Source organism: Dendrobates tinctorius, unplaced genomic scaffold (genome assembly GCF_039654945.1).
Source record: "Dendrobates tinctorius isolate UK_male_01 unplaced genomic scaffold, ASM3965494v1 ptg000223l, whole genome shotgun sequence".
In the NCBI taxonomy this organism is placed as follows: Eukaryota; Metazoa; Chordata; class Amphibia; order Anura; family Dendrobatidae; genus Dendrobates; species Dendrobates tinctorius.
The window spans coordinates 24,637-43,031 of NW_027361890.1; the positions used below are offsets into that span (position 1 = coordinate 24,637).

Consider the following 18,395-nt stretch of genomic DNA (forward strand, 5'->3'; position numbering starts at 1 on the left):
CAGGAACAATGAAAGCCTGGAGACAGCCAGCTCCTCCCTGTCTCAGGTTGCACAGCCAAGCTGTCAATCAACACATCGACAGCTCAGAACGCCCCTGCACTAGACTGGACGACTGAGCTGTCAAAGTACTGATAGCTTCAGCAAGCCCCTGTACCAGATCGGATAGCTGAGCTGTCAGTAACTGCATCCCAGACACAGGAAGGGTGGAACTGTGACACTTGTGCATCAGAACTGAAAGGTATGGAGAAAATCACAATCTCCTATGAACGCCAGCTAAATGATGGCCTTCACAGGCGTATCATAATGACAGGCACGAAGGTCTTCAACAGACTTAAGGCTGTCATAGCAACCCATTGGTTCCCTGCGATCACGTTACGGGTGCGCCAATGGAAGCATGGAATGATGAGCCCCTCTGCCGCCATGTGTTAAATGCCGCTGTCAGCTCTTGGTTGTTAGAGGCATGTGACGGCTGATTAAATCAACCATCATGTGCTGGGAAAGATGCTGGCTTGGTGCGTAAGCCTGCATCAAAATCAGGGAGCCGGCATATGATGTACCAGTGCGCCATACTGAATGGTGGCAAGGGTAAAGAATTATTCCTGCTTCGTTCACTTCCATATAGTGAGGCAAGTGGCACCGGTGATGTCACGTCTACTGATATCAATAGATATGATGTCATCGGGCTTACTGACCTCCCTATACAGAATTGACTGGTGCAGTAATAACCATTTAATATGGTTGGCAGCCACTTTATTCATCAGATAGTACAGGACGTGATCTTGGACAGACCGAAATATTGGTCGTCCTATTTTGCTATGCTGATTTATGAATAATTCAGATTGTAAGCTTGCGAGCAGGGGCCTCACTCCTCCTGTAACTGTTGAACTATGTGTTACTTTGCAATGTCTTTATTGTCTGTACATGTCTCTACTTAATTTGTAAAGTGCTGCGGAATGTGTTGGCGCTATATAAATTATATTATTAATAATTCTATATTACACACCTATGAGTGCCATGGTTATTCGACATATTATTACCCTTTAGGCAATGGGTTGTCCTTATGAAACTATCCTTTCTATATTATTTGTAACATTTCCTTTCGCATGAGCTGCAGTTTCATCCCCCTCCCTTTATGTTATTTCCCGTCTGTAGAAAGCACTAGGGGGAATGGAAACTGAAAGCAATGGAAGGGAGGGCTCTCAGCTGCTGTATTTATACCAGGGCATGACAGGACAGAAACTGTACAGTCTGTGTATCACCACAGCGGCAACACGTCTATAAGAAGATCATCAGAAGAGATCTTGGCCCAGCCGTTTACCGAGACTGGCCAAAAGCGAAGGCAGGTAGGCCACTGACATCACTGCATGCTTAGCAACTGCCTGATAAATCGATTGCATGGACATTTTGTAAACTGCACGACTACGCACCACTAGCACAAATCAGTCACACAACGCACATGTGTTTTATTTTAATGCAAAATTAGGAAATAATTCCTTTGTCTACATGATAAGTTTCTTTCAACGAAAGTGATAAGTATCTGATTACAGGGGCCCATTTGTACAGAGCGATGATTGCGCACACCTCAAAATAGACATGACTTGGGCCTGACTGTTTTGCACCTGCCCATGTAAAGCTTTGTCTGTTAATTTTGTCACAGTGTGAGTGTGCACCTATGCTTTACATTTATACCACCAAGTATTCCGTCTGGTAGAGCAGCTCACTCGACTGGACATGGAGGTAGAAATGGAACACTGTCTCTTTAAGAACATTCTTGGTTTATTAAAGGTAGCATAAACCAAACTGGGAAAAATAAACATGGCCCTCTAGGCAAAACTACAAAACAAAACACCGTCCATTTCCTAGCGGGGATCATGGTTAGCAATGTCCACGGTTCAGGTCCTTTAACCAATAACATGGACACAAACACTTTCCTGGAGTGCTTCCTCTCCAGGTACATTGAACACTGCTGCCTTTGGAAGCTAGCTACTTAAGCCCCAGACCATGTGACTCCTCCATCATGTGCCTGATCACATGACTGTGACATCACACAGGCCCCGTCAGCACATGGCGGTGCCAACTCAGCTCTGCAGGTGGAGATAAGGTGGACACCCTCCCACTCACTCTATGGATGTCCACATAAAACCAGCCCATTTATGCAACCTTAACTTAATTCTCACAACAATTTAGTGTGCTGGAGGAAAATACTCTGACTTTAAATTACTGGCACCATTAAGCGTAGTTACATATATCTTCCCTCCAGTACTTTATCAGTGACTTTGTCACAATTTATTGCATGGTATTTGCTCATTTGAAGGCGTTTTGAACACAGTGCTTTTACAGAAAAAACAGCAAGTTTTGGCTACTGAAAAAAATGCAGTAAAAGCGCTGCGTGTGAAAATTGCCTAATGACTGGGGGAAAATATGCATAAAAAAGCACACGTAAAAATGTAAGCTAAATAAATACTGTGAAAATAAGGAGGGATGCCAAAAAGGAAAAGGTGGTGTAAAGCAATAATACAAGTTTGTATATTTTTTGTGGCCCCTCTGTGGCGCTCCTACTGTAGGAGTACATAACCTTTAGGTTACTGGCTAATGGGAATCTGTGCGGGACTTCTCTCTACAGAAAAAATGCATTGTTAGCAAACAAGCAGATAGGAAACTTGCCCAAGGAAAAAGTTTTCAATGCTACAAAAAACAACTCCTAACAATTCATCAGCACCCCATTTAAAGGGACATTCATATCTGCTAGCACATCACTTCTCTCCTTTCACTTCCTATTTCACATTATCAGTAACTCTAAGTGCATAAGAACATTTATTTTTATGAGCTGTACATATGTTAGTCTAACACAATCCCAATGATTGAATTCATTAGCATCAAGCAGACATTTTAAAAACTGGGAAAAAAAAAATTAGTATGATGAGAAATGTATGACCGGTCAGCACTAGGGGGGATTCTGAAGCTTGATTCACACACTGGGGAGCAACTATTAGGGGTGCAAAAGTAGCAGTCGCACGTCACCTATTTTTCTAAGAAGTCCAAAAGGTTCATGGTTGGTGACGTACCCTGGTACAGATTCTGAATTAGGGCACAGCATCGTTACACCCAATACACCATTTACGAGTAGCACAGCAGCAGTAGTCCAGTGCAGAACTCTGTTTGTTTGTTCCAGGTATAGTTGTCAAGCTAGTTTCTCACTTCTATTCACCGATGGGAAATTAGCGTGGAGAATAAATAAATGCCTGGAATTTCCCTATGACTGCATGTAATTAAGGGTTTGTGTCTCATCTTATTAAAAATTCTCTCTGTTCTCAGTAATGGAAGGATTTTTAATTCTATAGTTTACAGCTTGCTGCCAAGGTTACTGACCATTTCATAGGTGGCCGATTTCCTAGTAAAAGGAGCCAGCACTTGCAAGCTGTTTGCTGTACAGCAGTCAAGCATTGCTATGGAGCTGGCCAAATGGCTGGATCCGTACCCCTTCAGTGTCCCTGAGCTTCTCCGATGATATAGAGGCAAAACTGCCTTTGTTAGCAGTATTGGAGAGCCTACAGTTTGGACTACTGGCTAAACCTTGCCGCTGACCCTGAAATGTCAATCATCAGAAGGACACCACCCCCTGTTGTGCTCTCAGTGAGGTTTTTTTGCTACACTAGAGCCAAAAATGCACCGTTTTGCAGTGATTTTCACAATTTGCGGCAAAATCTCTGCGTATTCCGGCATATTTAGGCACAATCGTACTCAGGCACATTTACTAATAGTATGCTTAAGAAAGATACATACAAATATATTTGTAAGTCTTTAAAATTTATGCAAATTCTATTAAAATGCTATTGCCACGTTACTTTATTTTGGTCTCTTTATTTTATAGAGCTATTAAAAACCATCCATGGATCCTGAAAGAAGGCCAAGAGTTGAACCTCCAGATTATCTTCAACACCCCAATCAGAGATGTAAGTTCAATTTTCTTGTTTCAAGCTCACAAAAAAAGGTTCGAGAAGCATAAAAATGGCACATACCAAGATTTAGTAGAAGGACTTTTATTTGCCCTTTTGCCTTTAAAATGAGCCTAGGTAACCAACTGAGAACATATGGTGAGGTCAATGTAGCAGTTGTCACCATGTTTTCATTTAACAAAGTAAATCAATGCAAATAGTAAGTTACAGTGTAGCAGTTATTGAGACATTTTGCTTCTTTAGTTACAATAAACTGGATGATCAGCTTTAAATTATTAGTGGTTAAACTTTTAGACAATGGATGCAAATATCTTGTATTACTGCTCATTTAATGTCCAGAGCCCCAATAGTGTAAAATATTGGGACACTGGTCATATAAGTGGCTGAACTGTAGATGGTGACATCACACAACTGACAAGCCAACATACTTTAATAACATCTCTCTAACATGACCATATGTCCAAATACACTAATTAAAGCCTTTCATTTGCGCTGTTGAATCACCTGTTTAAGAAGAATAAGTCTGATTAAAAGTGAAAAGAAATAAACATATTGTGACATTTACTGATTTTTGTTCCAGACAGAGGTGGTCAACATCATCAGCATATAAATCAAGGTGGAAGACAAGAACTAGGGGAAGGACAGCGTTTTCAAAGAGGTGGAGGCAGAAATGCGCAACAACCTGGTAGAATGTGGGAACACAGAGCTGGTGGTCAACATGGACAACGAGGTGGCGGAAGAGGAAATCCTGGAGCTGAAATAAGAAATGAACAACATGCTGGAGATCAAAATCAACATGTTGGTAGAAGAAATGTAAGGGGACAACATCAGCCTAGGGGTGGTGGACAGAATATGCCTGGTGCTGGCAGAAGAAATGAAGTAAGAGCTGGTGGACAGATTGAGCTTAGACAAGGAGCACAAAATGAGCAAAGAGCTGGTGCACCACAAGGCAATATTTTGAGAAGAGAAAACTACAATCACGGTCATAGACAGCAGAGGCCATCACAAGATAGAGAAAATGGAAAAGAGAAGCAAGTTAGATATTTAGGCTACAAAGCTCTTGAAGGACTGCTTGATAAGGAACCCTCAGAAGTGGTAATAACGCTAACAGCACACTCTGGTCTCAATAATTTGTTGTCAGCAGCAGAAATGAGGCCAGATTTTGTGGAATTGCTTTGCAAAGTGCTTTGCAAAGCTTGTACAGCTCGACTAGATAGGCAAAGTGTCCAGTATCTTCTTGGTCAGGTGAAGTCTTCTGCATTCCTCTCCATCTGTCTCCCACGCTATATAGTTGGAATGCTAACAGAGGCTGTGCCAGAGAGGAGGCATCGCTATCCCGATAATATTCTCAACATACTGTGCCTTCTTCAGGAGGTTACTAGCATTTTTCCTGCCAGTAGTTTGCAAGAGACCTCACTGCTGGTTTCTCTCATGCCTGGCTCTTTGAATGCCTTACGTGCATCTGGAGTATATATTGGAGAGAACGTAGAGCAAAGCCTAGAGAGAATATCAAATTTTATAAAACATCTTCAGGGTAAGAGGCGAGAGGGTACACTGCGAGTGGACACACACATGACTCTTGGACCAGATGTTCCTGCTGAAGACTTCAGAACCATGAGTGTGTATCCTGGTCATGATGAAATTCACTTGAATCAAAATCCTTTTCTTAGACCCAATACATTAAAGAACAAGTATGAAAGTACAGAACTTTACTTAGACACTCATTTCCGACTTTTGAGGGAAGATTTTGTGCGACCATTAAGAAAAGGAATCCAGGATATCTTAATGCAAGATGATGATAGAGGCTTGCGCAAAATAAGGTTTGATGACATCAGAATTTACTTTGACACTCGTGTGTTGGCTCCCATGTGCACACCGTCTGGTATCATCTACAAAGTGCAATTTGATATAAAGCCATTGAAGATGATACGATGGCAGAATTCCAAGCGCCTGTTATATGGCTCTCTGGTCTGTTTATCTCAAGATAATTTTGAAACCTTTCTCTTTGCCATGGTTTCTAATCGTGACCTAAAAGAACTGGAGCAAGGTGAAATCCAGCTACAATTCAGTGACCAGAGCAGGGGACTACTTGCAAGAGTGAGTCCTAGCGATTCCTTTATTATGGTGGAAACAACAGCATACTTTGAGGCATATCGCCATGTCCTGGAGGGGTTACAGCAGATGAATGTCCAGGATGTACCTTTCCAAAAATATATAGTATCATGTGAGAGGGATGTTGGAGCACCACGCTATCTCACTGCTGGGGTGCAGTACAACTTTAGTAGTTTGTTAAATAAAGACACAGATTCAACTATTGAGAACAAGGTTAATGTTTTGGATCCCCAACATTGGCCATCTAAAGACATTCTTGGCTTTGATGAGTCTCAAATAGAAGCTGTACGGCTGGCACTCACCAAGGAACTAGCCATCATCCAAGGACCACCAGGCACAGGTGAATATCTAAACTAAATAATACCTGGAAATAGAAAAGCTAAAGCAAAAATTGGGAATTTATAGACATGCATGCATGAATATATAAATATAAGAGATATATTATTAATTTGTTCTTTCTTTTAGGCAAGACATATGTGGGACTGAAGATTGCACGGGCTTTGCTCACTAATACCAATGTGTGGCAAGTAAATGGACGGTCAGATCCCATTCTTGTGGTGTGTTACACAAATCATGCATTAGATCAGTTTCTGGAAGGTATGTATAGCTGGTAAAGAGTATGTTAAATACAAAATAGTGATGCATTGGGACGTTAGGTAGCTTTTGTGTGAAGAAAAGGTTTCCCTGATGGTCTATATGGCATTTGTTAGCAGTATTTTTTTTCATGGTGTCTGTTTTGGAGTGGAAGACATTTTATAGTCCATGTCACCCAGTGGGTGGTAGTTTGCTTTGGTAAATTCTCTCTATTCTACTTAAGGGAGTGTAAGTAGGCCGGTTTCACATTAGCGCTTTTTCAGCGCGCGCACGGCCGGGGGTAGCTCCGCCCCCGAGCCGGCTCTCTGCCCGGCGTGCCCGCCCCTTGCTTGTAGCGCCGCCTACTAGCGGACAGCGGCGCCTGCGATCGGCGCACCCTATCTTTAGCATAGGGTGCGCAGATCGTGCGCAGGCCGTGCGCTAGTTGCGCTTTGACCTGTGCTGCGCACTTTTGACGGTGCGCCGTGCGCGCCAAAATCCGAAAAGTTGGATTTTGGCGCGCACCGTCAAAAGTGCGCAGCACAGGTCAAAGCACAACTAGCGCACGGCCTGCGCACGATCTGCGCACCCTATGCTAAAGATAGGGTGCGCCGATCGCAGGCGCCGCTGTCCGCTAGTAGGCGGCGCTACAAGCAAGGGGCGGGCACGCCGGGCAGAGAGCCGGCTCGGGGGCGGAGCTACCCCCGGCCGTGCGCGCGCTGAAAAAGCGCTAATGTGAAACCGGCCTAGGTTGTACGTCACATCAAGTGGAAATGGTTGGGTTTCAGAAGATTATAATATTTTAGTACTGAATTAGGAACCAGCTCACCCAAATGGCTGGGCTTTTCACTCCTATTGCAGGAATTAAAATGAGCAGTTTCCAGTTATTTGAGAATGTAAAAAATATCCAGCACTTTCACTTTCTTGACTCTTTATTAAAATGTTTCTAATAGACTCCAGGCCTACAAAAGCAATAATTCACTTATGTGTTAAATGTTTGTGGTGCCCTTATTCAAGAAGGTTACTTGGTGTCCAGCATTGCAGTAGAACGTTTTCTTTTCTACAGTGATAATGTTAAGTTAAAGGGTTTAACTGGGAGTGGAAAAAAATAAGTAACTAAGGAAAATGTTATTATAAATAATTTCCAAAACACTTTTAATTAGCAAATCACAGTAATTTTGGCTAGGGAGTTAATCTGGATAAAATGCAAATGGCTGATGGAATTTGTACGCTTCCAGAACCCTAGTCCTAGATGGTAGGATGGGTGCCTTTGAGCATGTCCAGTAAAGAAGTGCCACTGCTCTGATCTGGAAATAACTTTGTACTGTACTGTCATTCAGAAAGACAGAGTGGACAGCAGTGTGAGCAGCCTCTTCTTACCTTGGCACTCTTGGTATCTAAAATATTAGATCAGATAGGGTGGACAGCAGTGTGAGCAACCTCTTCTTACCTTGGCACTCCTGGTATCTACAATATTAGATCAGATAGACAGGGTGGACAGCAGTGTGAGCAGCCTCTAACTAACTCAGCATCACTGGTGTCTCCAGTACTAGATGAGAAAGGCAGAGTGGGTAGCAGTGTGAGCAGCTTCTGCTATCCTCAGCATCCCTGATGTTTCCAGTATTAGATCAGATAGACAGGGTGGACAGCAGTGTGAGCAGCCTCTTCTTACTTTGGCACTCCTGGTATCTGCAATATTACACCAGATAGGGTGGACAGCAGTGTGAGCGGCCTCTTCTTACTTTGGCACTCCTGGTATCTGCAATATTACACCAGATAGGGTGGACAGCAGTGTGAGCGGCCTCTTCGTACCTTAGCATCTAGATGAGATAGACATGGTGGGCAGCAGTGCGAGGAGTCTCTTCTTAATTCACCACTCCTGATATCTCCAGTACTGTATCAGATAGACAAGGTGGACAGCAGTGTGAGCAGCCTCTTATTACCTCAGCACGCCAGGTGTCCACAGGCACTTATCATAACATTATTAGGTTTCTGTAGGTGTAACTGGACAGCAGCCATTCTAATTCTGTTGTGTTTTTCTCTCTACACAAAACATTTGTGATTTGTTAAATAAAAGTCTTTAGAAATATGTAATGTCATTTCTTTTAGCTATTCATTTTGTTTCTATTCCCAGAGAACCCCTTTAAATAATTTACCTGGTGTGCAAATGGAAGGGAAGGTGGGATAGCATATGTCTGTTGGGAAGGTGAGTTAGTAGTGTTAGCTATTATCTGGTTAAAAAGTTGGCTAGGTTTAATATAAAATAGAGGTACTGTAAGTAGTAATCCCTGGTGTCTGCTGATCTTGCAAATTGTAGGTATTTTTTTCTGTTGTCTGGATAGGAGGGTATAGTAACAACTGTATGCGGGCTGAAAAGGGGTGCAGCGCTTGCTGTCCTTTGTCACAGCAATATATCAAATATGTTAAGCATATAAAATATGTACTTATGTTTTTTAGGAATCCACCAATTCTTGGGAGATGGAATTATTCGTGTTGGTGGGCGCAGCAGCAGTGAGATTCTAAAAAAGTTTAATCTTAAAGAACTAAGAGCAGGATCTGGGATCCGCAGAAATAATCCATTACATATAAGAAGAGCCATTGGAGAAGTGAGTTGCAATAATATTCTTTGATGCTCTTAAATCTGTCACCTGGCTATTTGCCACATAATCTGAGAGTAGAGACAGAGACTCTGATCCCAGCGATTTGTCACTTATTAGATGCTGGCTGTAGTTAGGAAAAAATATATATTTTTTTATCAGCAGGATTATCACTAGAGGAGTAGAAAACCTACTGCCATGCAGACCTCCATATACATGAGCTCTGTATAACTTTGCCCTACAATGATTGGCAGCTTTCTGCCTATGCACAGTGTACACATAAAACTGCTAATCAGAGGTATGGGCGGGGTTATACATTCAGCATTCAGAGAACTGGTAAATCTGCAGCAGATAAAAGAGGGATTTTCTAAAAACTGCACAAACAGCGCAGTAAGTGACACATGGCTGAAATGAGCGTCTCTGCCTCCACATCATGTTATGTGGGGTAGCAAAAACATGGTGACAGATTCACTTAACATATGGCATTGCACTACGTAAAATATAGAAAGTGTAAGTGTCAGTTTTTTCGAAATTCCTTGGAACCTGTGTAAAGATCCAACAAAATACAGCAGCAGCACGTGTTACATTTAGGGCTTGCTCACACTCACGAGTAGCCAGTGTATACCTCGGATGAGTGCTATCCAATGTTATACTATGGAGCAGTGCCGACTAGCGTTTTTTTTCTCATGCCGAGTCGGTGCATGCTGTATATTGGAAGGTGTGCACCCGTACATTTAAGTCTATGGGGGCGTCGGACTGCGCTCAGACGTTATCCCAGTGTAGTCCGATACCCGCCTACTCACAGAGTGGAGAAGATGGAGAAATTAACGTTACCATCTTCTCCGCACCTGTGATCCAATTCTCACATGCGAGACAATCAGATCACGCTCGCAGCAGAGTTTGAGACGAGGGTCATTTTCACATAGCAACTGATGCCCTCGCATATGAAAATCATCAGATGCTACTCATCAGTGTGAGCAAGCCCTTAGAGTAAGAGTGGCTGTCTGATTTTAACCTCATTTGTTGTTTTCTGTGTTTTTTTTAATATTAGGCCATACAGACGATGAAGGAATTAGAAATAAAGCTGCACGAGGGGGCGCAGCTGATCCAGTGTTCCATAACTGGGATCATTCATGAAAAGTTCCTGGAAAAGTATATAAAACATGAGCACATGGACAGCTTGTATAGCATCAGGGTAGGAAAACATAAAGGAGGGGAGTATTTATATCAAGAGAAGTGTTTGATGTCAGTTGTTGCTTGAGCTTGTGTTACTGGTTTTTATTTTTTTGCACTAAATTTTGGGACATTTTCATACTGGAAAACTGGTCCAAAAGCATTGATAAATTTCCCTCATAATCTTATTAAATAGTACATTTTGGTGCAAATAGTTATAAGATTTGTCCCAAAATCAGTTTTACAATCAAATGTGGTTGAAAATAAACCTGAACTCTCAACGGAAATGTATTGTGGAATGAGTTACGGAAACTCCCTATCTGACATGGCGTAGCAAATTTCAGGAACAACCTGCTGAGACCATAGTCAAAACCATGCGATAACAGGAAAAGACAATGCTTTTAATGTATAGCAAAAGACTTAGGCTACTTTCACACACCAGTTTTTTGCCGTCAGGCAGGATCCGGCTATTTTTAGAAAAAACGGATCCGGCGTAAATTTTGGACAACTGTAGAAATGGATCCGTTTTTCTGCCGGATCCGTCTAGCAGGTTATATCTGTTTCCTGGGGGCTGGCCAATTGGATCTGAGCATGCGCAGACTTAAAAAAACGGATCAGGTGGCTGGATCCGTCTTTTTCTGGATCCGGCGCCCATAGACTTTCATTGTGGCAAAAAGCCGGAAGCGTCAGATCCGGCGCTTCCGGCTTTTTCGCCGGAAACAAAAAAAAGTTACAGTAGCCATTTTTTCCAGACGCCGGAATGAAACAAATAGCCGGATCCGGCAAAAAACGGACGAACCGCAATGCCATCCGGCGCGATCCGGTGCTAATACAAGTCAATGGGGAAAAACCGGATCCGGCATTGCAAAAAAAAGCCGGATCTCGCCTGACGGCGCAAAACGGATGTGTGAAAGAGGCCTTAGGCTAGCGCTACAAAGTCGTGTGACGCCTTACAACATTGGATGTAATGATTTCCTGTGATTTTTAACCTGCGACACAGTCACAAATGTTTCCGAATGTGTTTGACTTTTAGAGAATCGCTGTCCGGCTACACGTTGCCGCGTAACGGTGCTTTTGGTCAGGTGTCGTATAAATACAATGTAGACCGCATTCAAAAAGTAAAATGTACCTATTTTCTTTTGTTGCTCAGAATAATGAGGATTTCTTTATGCCGACTGGTAAGATCTCAATAATTGTGGAATGGCTTGGTTTGGGCATCCTTCCATTTAACCAAACGACAGATCCAAATGCAGCAGGTAATGTAACTTTGCTGTATACTACTGCGTATATAAAGCATACATCCGCTTTCACAAGAAAACGTTTGTCCTGCCTCATAACATGTCAATTTCTTGGAGCAGTGATCCTTCCCTTAATAGGTTGTCCGGCCTTAGCCTACAAGTCAGCAGTCACTCTCTGTAGTGCAGAGTTGTGAGTCCTCACATCGTGCACTGAGCACTGTGAAGATCCTCCAGAGCCGGAAGTGACAAGTGCCCGATAGCAGGATATGTGATTTGCATACACATGGTCACGTACCGATTATATTGAAGTGGCCTCGCTCAATGCAAGGGTATTGATCAAAGCCAAGCGCGGTCTGCTGGGAATGTTGCTGGAAGTATGCTGATCATATACTTGCAGTCACATGATCGTACACTCCTAGCATTGGCACTGGAGAATCCTCACAGGGTGCAGTACGCATAATGTAAGGATTCACAAGTCTGCAAGCTTGTAACCTAAGGCCAGACAAACCTATTTTAATTGAAGTGGTCATAATTTGTGACTATCCATTTAAGAGGGCATGTGGGAATTCCTTATACACTGTTTGTACTTAAAATCCCAGTGCAAGCTTAAAAGGATTTTCCACTTTCAAGAAAGTTGACCCTGAACACTGGAAAATGGCTAAAACAACAAGCAGAGCGGACTCTCACCCACTACGCATCCAGCGCCGGCTCCGCGCAGCTGTTCAGTACTGTATGTTTTGGCTGCAGCGGTGAAGTCGCATAGTCACCTCGCATCACCGCAGTAGCAAATCACTGACATAGCGGCTTGTGTTGTCTACCTCGACATAACCGCTGAGCTCAGTGATTTGCTGCAGTGGTGATGTGGATGTGAACCTTCGACATTATTTCACTCCTGAAGCCAAAACCCTGAGAACTGAGTGTGTGAGTTTTTGCTCTGTTATGTTAGGAATTTTACAGCGTTTGGGGTACACTTTTGTGAAAGTCAAAGACCCCTTTAAAGTAATTGTTCAATCATTAAATATCATAGTAATTCCATCATCACCAAGGAGAACACATGGAAGCAGAAAATAATTAAACAGTATTTATTATTATGGAAAGTGAATCTGTCACCAAATTTCACAAGCAAATTGCATATATTAGTAAATGGATCTTTTAGACCTTATGAAGGTAGTGTACTTACTTTGAAATTCCATGTCAGAATGGCTCTATAAGTCTGATTTTAACTACTTCCCAACGTACACTGCCAGCTAGGTTACACAAAATCAGCTCCAATCGCAGGTGTGAACCCCTTAAATGCTGCTGTCAATCTCCGACATCTTCATTTAAGCACATGAATACTGTAAAAACAGAACCTAAAAATCAGTGTCAAATCAAAGGTTATTTTTTTCTAGTTCAATGAATGGTGAGATTCAAAACTACAACTTGCCCCCTAAAAAAACAAGCCAACAAACTATAAAAAAAAAATAGAAAAATAAAAAATAAATATGGCTCTTGGAAGGGGAGGAGTGAGAAGGAGAACAGTGCAAAGTTAACCACTATAAGAGCAAAGGTTAGATATCACAGATGGGTGCAGAGAGGCTTATTCCTGACTGTGAAGTTTAACACATAAGAAGTGTCCAAGGTCTGATTGTGAAGAAAATTACCACATCAGAGACAGGCATACACAATGTCTGTGTGTGAGACGAACTGTTATGTGGTACCTTTGAGTAGTAGTAGTAAGCAAGCTGCCAAAAAAAAGCTACTGGGCGCTGCCAAGAGAGGTGACAATGTGAAGGGTCCTTGAACACAACTGTGGATGGGTGCTGCTGCGCAACAATATGAAGGTGCTAGAGAGATTGTAACTTTATGATGGAAGTGCTGCTGAAGCGTTTGCCAGCTGATTGTCTCAAGGGTAAGGGTACCGTTACACATAGCGATGCACCAGCGATCCCGACAACGATATGGATCGCTGGTGCATCGCTACGTGGTCGCTAGTTAGCGGCCACCCAGGCAGATCTCACCAGCGACATCGCAGGGGTCAGGGGTCGCTACTTACCTGTCAGATGTGGCGATCCTGACGTCCTCCCGCCCGCGTCCACGCGTCGCTCGTCGGCGCCACAGGAAGCGCCCAACGAGAAATGATCCAGGACCTTCTTGCGCGACCAGCGGGGAGCCAGTCGCAGGTAAGTATCACATGCAGCGATATCGCTAGCAATATTGCTGCTACGTGACAAAATCGGTGACTTTACAGCGATATTGCTAGCGATATCGCTATGTGTAACGGGGACTTAACTTTCCTTCTCTGTTCAAGACTTAACTTTTAAAGAGACATTGAAATTGACAATCTCATTGCCTTCAAGAGAGTCAAAGTTAGTTGAACTGTCGCTGCTGTCTGTTTGGATTGTTTGTCATTCCTGAGTACGGAAACCACTTTGTCCATTGAAGGCCAGTGCATCTACAGTGTTTGAAGGAACCACCACACACAGTTCCTAGTAACTCTTACATGAGGCACCAAGTGCAGTGAAATAAGATGATTAAAGGAGTGATGTGTATGAATTGTGGGTAGACTCTCACTAGGATGGGTATAGAGAGTGAGATGGTAAATATACTTAGTCATATGTTTTGGTAGTGGACCCTCATGTGCTTAGGTAGGCCCAGAGAAACCTAGTTTGACAGTGAATATCTTCAAAATAAAAAGTGAATAAACTTCGAAATAAATACTAAAATGTCTAAAAATATTTTAGAACAACCAGAGCCTTATGAAATAGAAGAGGAACCAGAAGAGGACTTGATTGATATTGAAGAAGAGGCTGACTTAATTGAGAAAGAACGTATGCTTGATGATGATCATGAAGATGGAAGACCCAAAAGAAAGGACAAGAAGGCTGAGAAAAATGAATTAGCACAGTATGTACAAGCAATGTCATTAGACAGCAAGGAAGAAGAAAGCACGCAGGATCCTGAGGAGCGTTGGGAAGTAAGTGTTATCAAAATCTACGCTATATGGAGAGCTATAACACAACAAATTGCTTTTAATTGAAATATTTTCTGTCAAGATGTCACGAGATCAGAAAAAAAAGAGAAAGCACAGAATAAATACTGAGCTGCGAAAATTAGAAACAATGACAGAAGCAGAGGCTGACCAGATTAGAGAATTATGGACTCTGGACCTAAATACACGCTGGAGACTCTACAGGTAATACGTCATTTTAGGGTAATGCAAGTTTTCCCTATTTGCCACCCAGGATTACTCATTATAATCCAATGTCCTAGTCACCCAAAGTATGCTTACAATGCAAAAGGGGAAGGAGGAAACACTAATACTTATACAGTTCTAAGTATATGGCATGAGGAAGAATAGAATTAGAATATTCTTTTGATAGCACATGCACAAAGACAATGGGGCAACCTTATCAATGCAATTACACAAGTTTTCTGCCATAATAGCAAGTTTCATATAAAAGCCTTGTATCACTTCTCTTACAATGATAAATTTCACGGAGGCTTTGCTTGCTAGTACAGAATGCAAACATTTCCTACAGATTTTGACCTTTTCTACATACAGAAAAATGTAAGTGGCCTATTTATTGTACATCCTTGTGCAGGTCGGTATCTATTGCACCATCTTTTTGGTATGCTTAGCTGTAAGACATGCACTATAAATTTCATGCAGGCATAGGCTGTAAATCTATAGGGGCAAACTGCTCAGTGGTCTGCTATATTCTCGATTCTCAATCTGTCATATGTGCAACTCGGAGGCCGATTCATTACTTCCTTACGATAATTTTGGGGTACAAGACCCTAATAAGGCTCAATATTTTTGTGTAACTCAGAAGCAATGGTGGGACAGGGCATGATTATGCCATCCTATCAAATTCATGAAAAATTACACAACTTTAGTGGAGCCCAAATCTTTACGTGGCGTGCACCTCTTAATGAATAAAGTGGCTCTGTTCATTAATACTGGCATGTTCAACACTAGTCTTAATGAATTGGCTCCTTAGTCTCTAAGGGGGCATGTTTAGATGATGTGAAGCAATAGCAATATCATCACAGCCTTGGGAGTATACTGATGTACTTTTTTGAGTAGTAGATACAGTAGTATTATTAGATACAGTCTACTAGTAGTAGTAGACTGATAAGTCAAGGTCAATGGGAGTCCTTTTCAATCCATTACAAATGGAACCATCATGGATTCTGTTAGAAACAGAAGATTTCTCAACAGTGTGTACATAGGTTTGGGATAGAATTTTTCTGCACCTTACTTGCTATCAAGTCCAATAAGGTAAAAATGTTATTCAATCTTTAAAAAAGTGCTCAAATTGTTTATATGCTGTAATATTAACTGTCTGCATCTGAAATATCTATATAAACCAGTCTCACATGGCTATGTTCTTGATGTTTATTTCCTGCTTGTGTGATGTTCCACACTTTGAACACATGGTTATTTCTCCTTCACCTCTCCTTGTAGTACAGAAGATATATGTCACTTATCTCCATTGATCCCTGGCTCTTATGTCCCTCACTGTTCCTGTTGGGATTATGTTTCACATGCTGGGCAGCAGATTGCTTTATTCAGTAAATTGTTGACCATCAGTTATATGTCAGTAGCAGAGCAGTGTCTTAGTGTTTTCCGCATGAAGGCAGTGAGTAATGACAGTGGCAACACTACCTCCTATTACCTAGACCAGGGGTCTCAAACTCGGCTGGGTATATGGGCCGCATATATAAAAAAATAGAATTTTTAGTGATGCCGTTTTTTCTTTACACCTTTTGAACATTTTTGCTGTTTTTAGAAATTTTTCTAGAGCTTGGGTTATTATGGATGTGATGGTGACAAATGTGCACTCATATTGTAGCTATCTCCCCATATTGTAGATATGTCCCAATATTGTAGATATGTCCTATATCCAGGTCCCTGTATTGTAGTTATTCAGGTCCCCATATTGTAGATATGTCCCGGTCCCTATTGTCATGATCTGAAGTGGATCTGACAGTTTTAAAAGCACAGAGTGAACTTTTTTTTCCTTTTGGCAAGTTGCCAAAGTGACTTGACTGTCCCCGGTGGTGGTTGGTGGTATCGCACTTTAGGTTTAATGTGCACGTAATTATGAATCAGGTGTGGGGCTCTATAAATGAGTCTCAGGGTGTGCAATCACTGCTGGTGATATTCATTCATTGATTGATTCTGAGTTTGTGAGAGCCTGGTGGAAGGATGGAGCTGAAGAGGAGTCCTGCGCAGTCAGCCAGAAGAGACGAGTGGCAGCTAATGGTGTCTGCAGGAATTGCTGGCATGGCGTGGAGGAGTCGCAGTTTATGGTGTCGGCGGGAAGTGCGTGCATGGCTTGGAGTGGTGACTATGGAGAGAGTTGCACTCGGCATGCTCGACTTGGTTGCCGAGAGCTGGACTCAAGCATGCTTAGATTCTTGGCAGAGGCTGACTCATCCTTGGGACTCTGTGACTGGACTGCTGCAACTGGTGATGGACTCTGCTCCAAGGCGGCACTATGGTGAAGGATCCTGTTATGGTGATGGATCCGGGTGGAGGAGAATACGCACGCAGGTGGTGGGGCTCTGTTGCTAGGAGCGTACGCAACAGAGCAAAGCTAAGTGGTGTTTCCCCTGTATTGTCTTCTTTCGTTATGTGTTGTTAGTGCAGCGGTGGGATTAGTCTCCGCACCGACCTCCCTAGTGAGGGTTTAGGGTCAGGGCGAGCAAGGGTTTAAGGTTCGCGTGTGGCGACAGGTGCGGAGCCTTTATAGGGAATGTGAGGAGTGCAGGGACACTGGCTCAGGGGAGTGCAGGAGGTCTCCACGTCCCCATTCCCTATTGCAGGGCCCCCGTTGTTAATGTTACCCAGGTTCCCCCTTATTATTTAAATTCGCCACTGGAGGCGCTGTATCCAGGGTCACGTGTTATAGGTTCGCCTTGCGGTAACATCTGCATCCAGACACACGTTGACCGTGATACCTATACTGTATTGTAGTTATGTCCCCATACAGGCAGCTGTAAATAGATTCAATGTCTTTGAGAATTGAAGGAAATCATGGGCACATGGTAACCTCACCTAAAACAATCCCTAGCAGCAACTAAAGAAAGGTGCTTTACAGAGGTGGGCAACATAATGAGAACAATAATTCTGACTTACTGCTGTGGATGCCACTACTGAATGTGCAATATTTTTTTTCAAAAATCTAGATATTGGATACAACTCTATCAAATAGATATTCGGCAGAAAATTTTGACTCATGAGCAAAATTATCAGGAGTCGGCAGATCGCTTGTCAGAATTAAGGCAAAGACAGGACTTGCACATTCTCAAGGAAGCAACAGTAATTGGCATGACAACTACAGGTCAGTGATTTGGATGAGTTGGTGAATTCAGGGATGTTTGTTACTTGTTACTTGTTCCAGTAAACAGGTGTCATCCTCTGAACAGGTGCTGCAAAATATAGGCGCATCCTCCAAGAAGTAGGGCCGCGCATTGTAATAGTGGAAGAGGCAGCAGAAGTTCTAGAAGCTCACACCATAACCACGCTCAGTGCGGCCTGCCAACATCTCATTCTCATTGGGGACCATCAACAGGTAAGTCCAGGCAAATGGAACCCCATGAGGTTGATGGGTGTTATAAGAGTATGCTAGATGGGGGTTAGCAGTGGCACACTAGCTCAACATGCAAAAAACAAGCCCTCATGGTGGTATAGTTGTGCAAAGTGGTGGATGGTAACTAGTTGCTGGAAACCACTTTATGTGCCATTCAGAAACAAA

At 42.6% G+C, this 18,395-nt stretch overlaps 1 protein-coding gene across 6 annotated transcripts in view; it reads left to right on the top strand.

Annotated features, from left to right (window-relative positions):
- Positions 1-18,395, top strand: part of ZNFX1 (zinc finger NFX1-type containing 1) — a 53,555-nt gene that overhangs the window by 18,991 nt on the left and 16,169 nt on the right. For 3 of the 6 annotated variants that reach the window (XM_073555235.1, XM_073555234.1, XM_073555236.1), the window contains 11 exons: positions 1,153-1,343; positions 3,872-3,953; positions 4,537-6,408; positions 6,534-6,665; positions 9,099-9,247; positions 10,290-10,433; positions 11,562-11,667; positions 14,373-14,605; positions 14,685-14,824; positions 17,827-17,981; positions 18,067-18,212. In XM_073555235.1, coding sequence (XP_073411336.1) covers positions 3,890-3,953; positions 4,537-6,408; positions 6,534-6,665; positions 9,099-9,247; positions 10,290-10,433; positions 11,562-11,667; positions 14,373-14,605; positions 14,685-14,824; positions 17,827-17,981; positions 18,067-18,212 — 3,141 coding nt within the window. In that variant the 5' untranslated portion in view covers positions 1,153-1,343; positions 3,872-3,889. The remainder of the gene's footprint in view (positions 1-1,152; positions 1,344-3,871; positions 3,954-4,536; positions 6,409-6,533; positions 6,666-9,098; positions 9,248-10,289; positions 10,434-11,561; positions 11,668-14,372; positions 14,606-14,684; positions 14,825-17,826; positions 17,982-18,066; positions 18,213-18,395) is intronic. The other 3 variants (XM_073555237.1, XM_073555239.1, XM_073555238.1) reach the window with 2 other exon arrangements.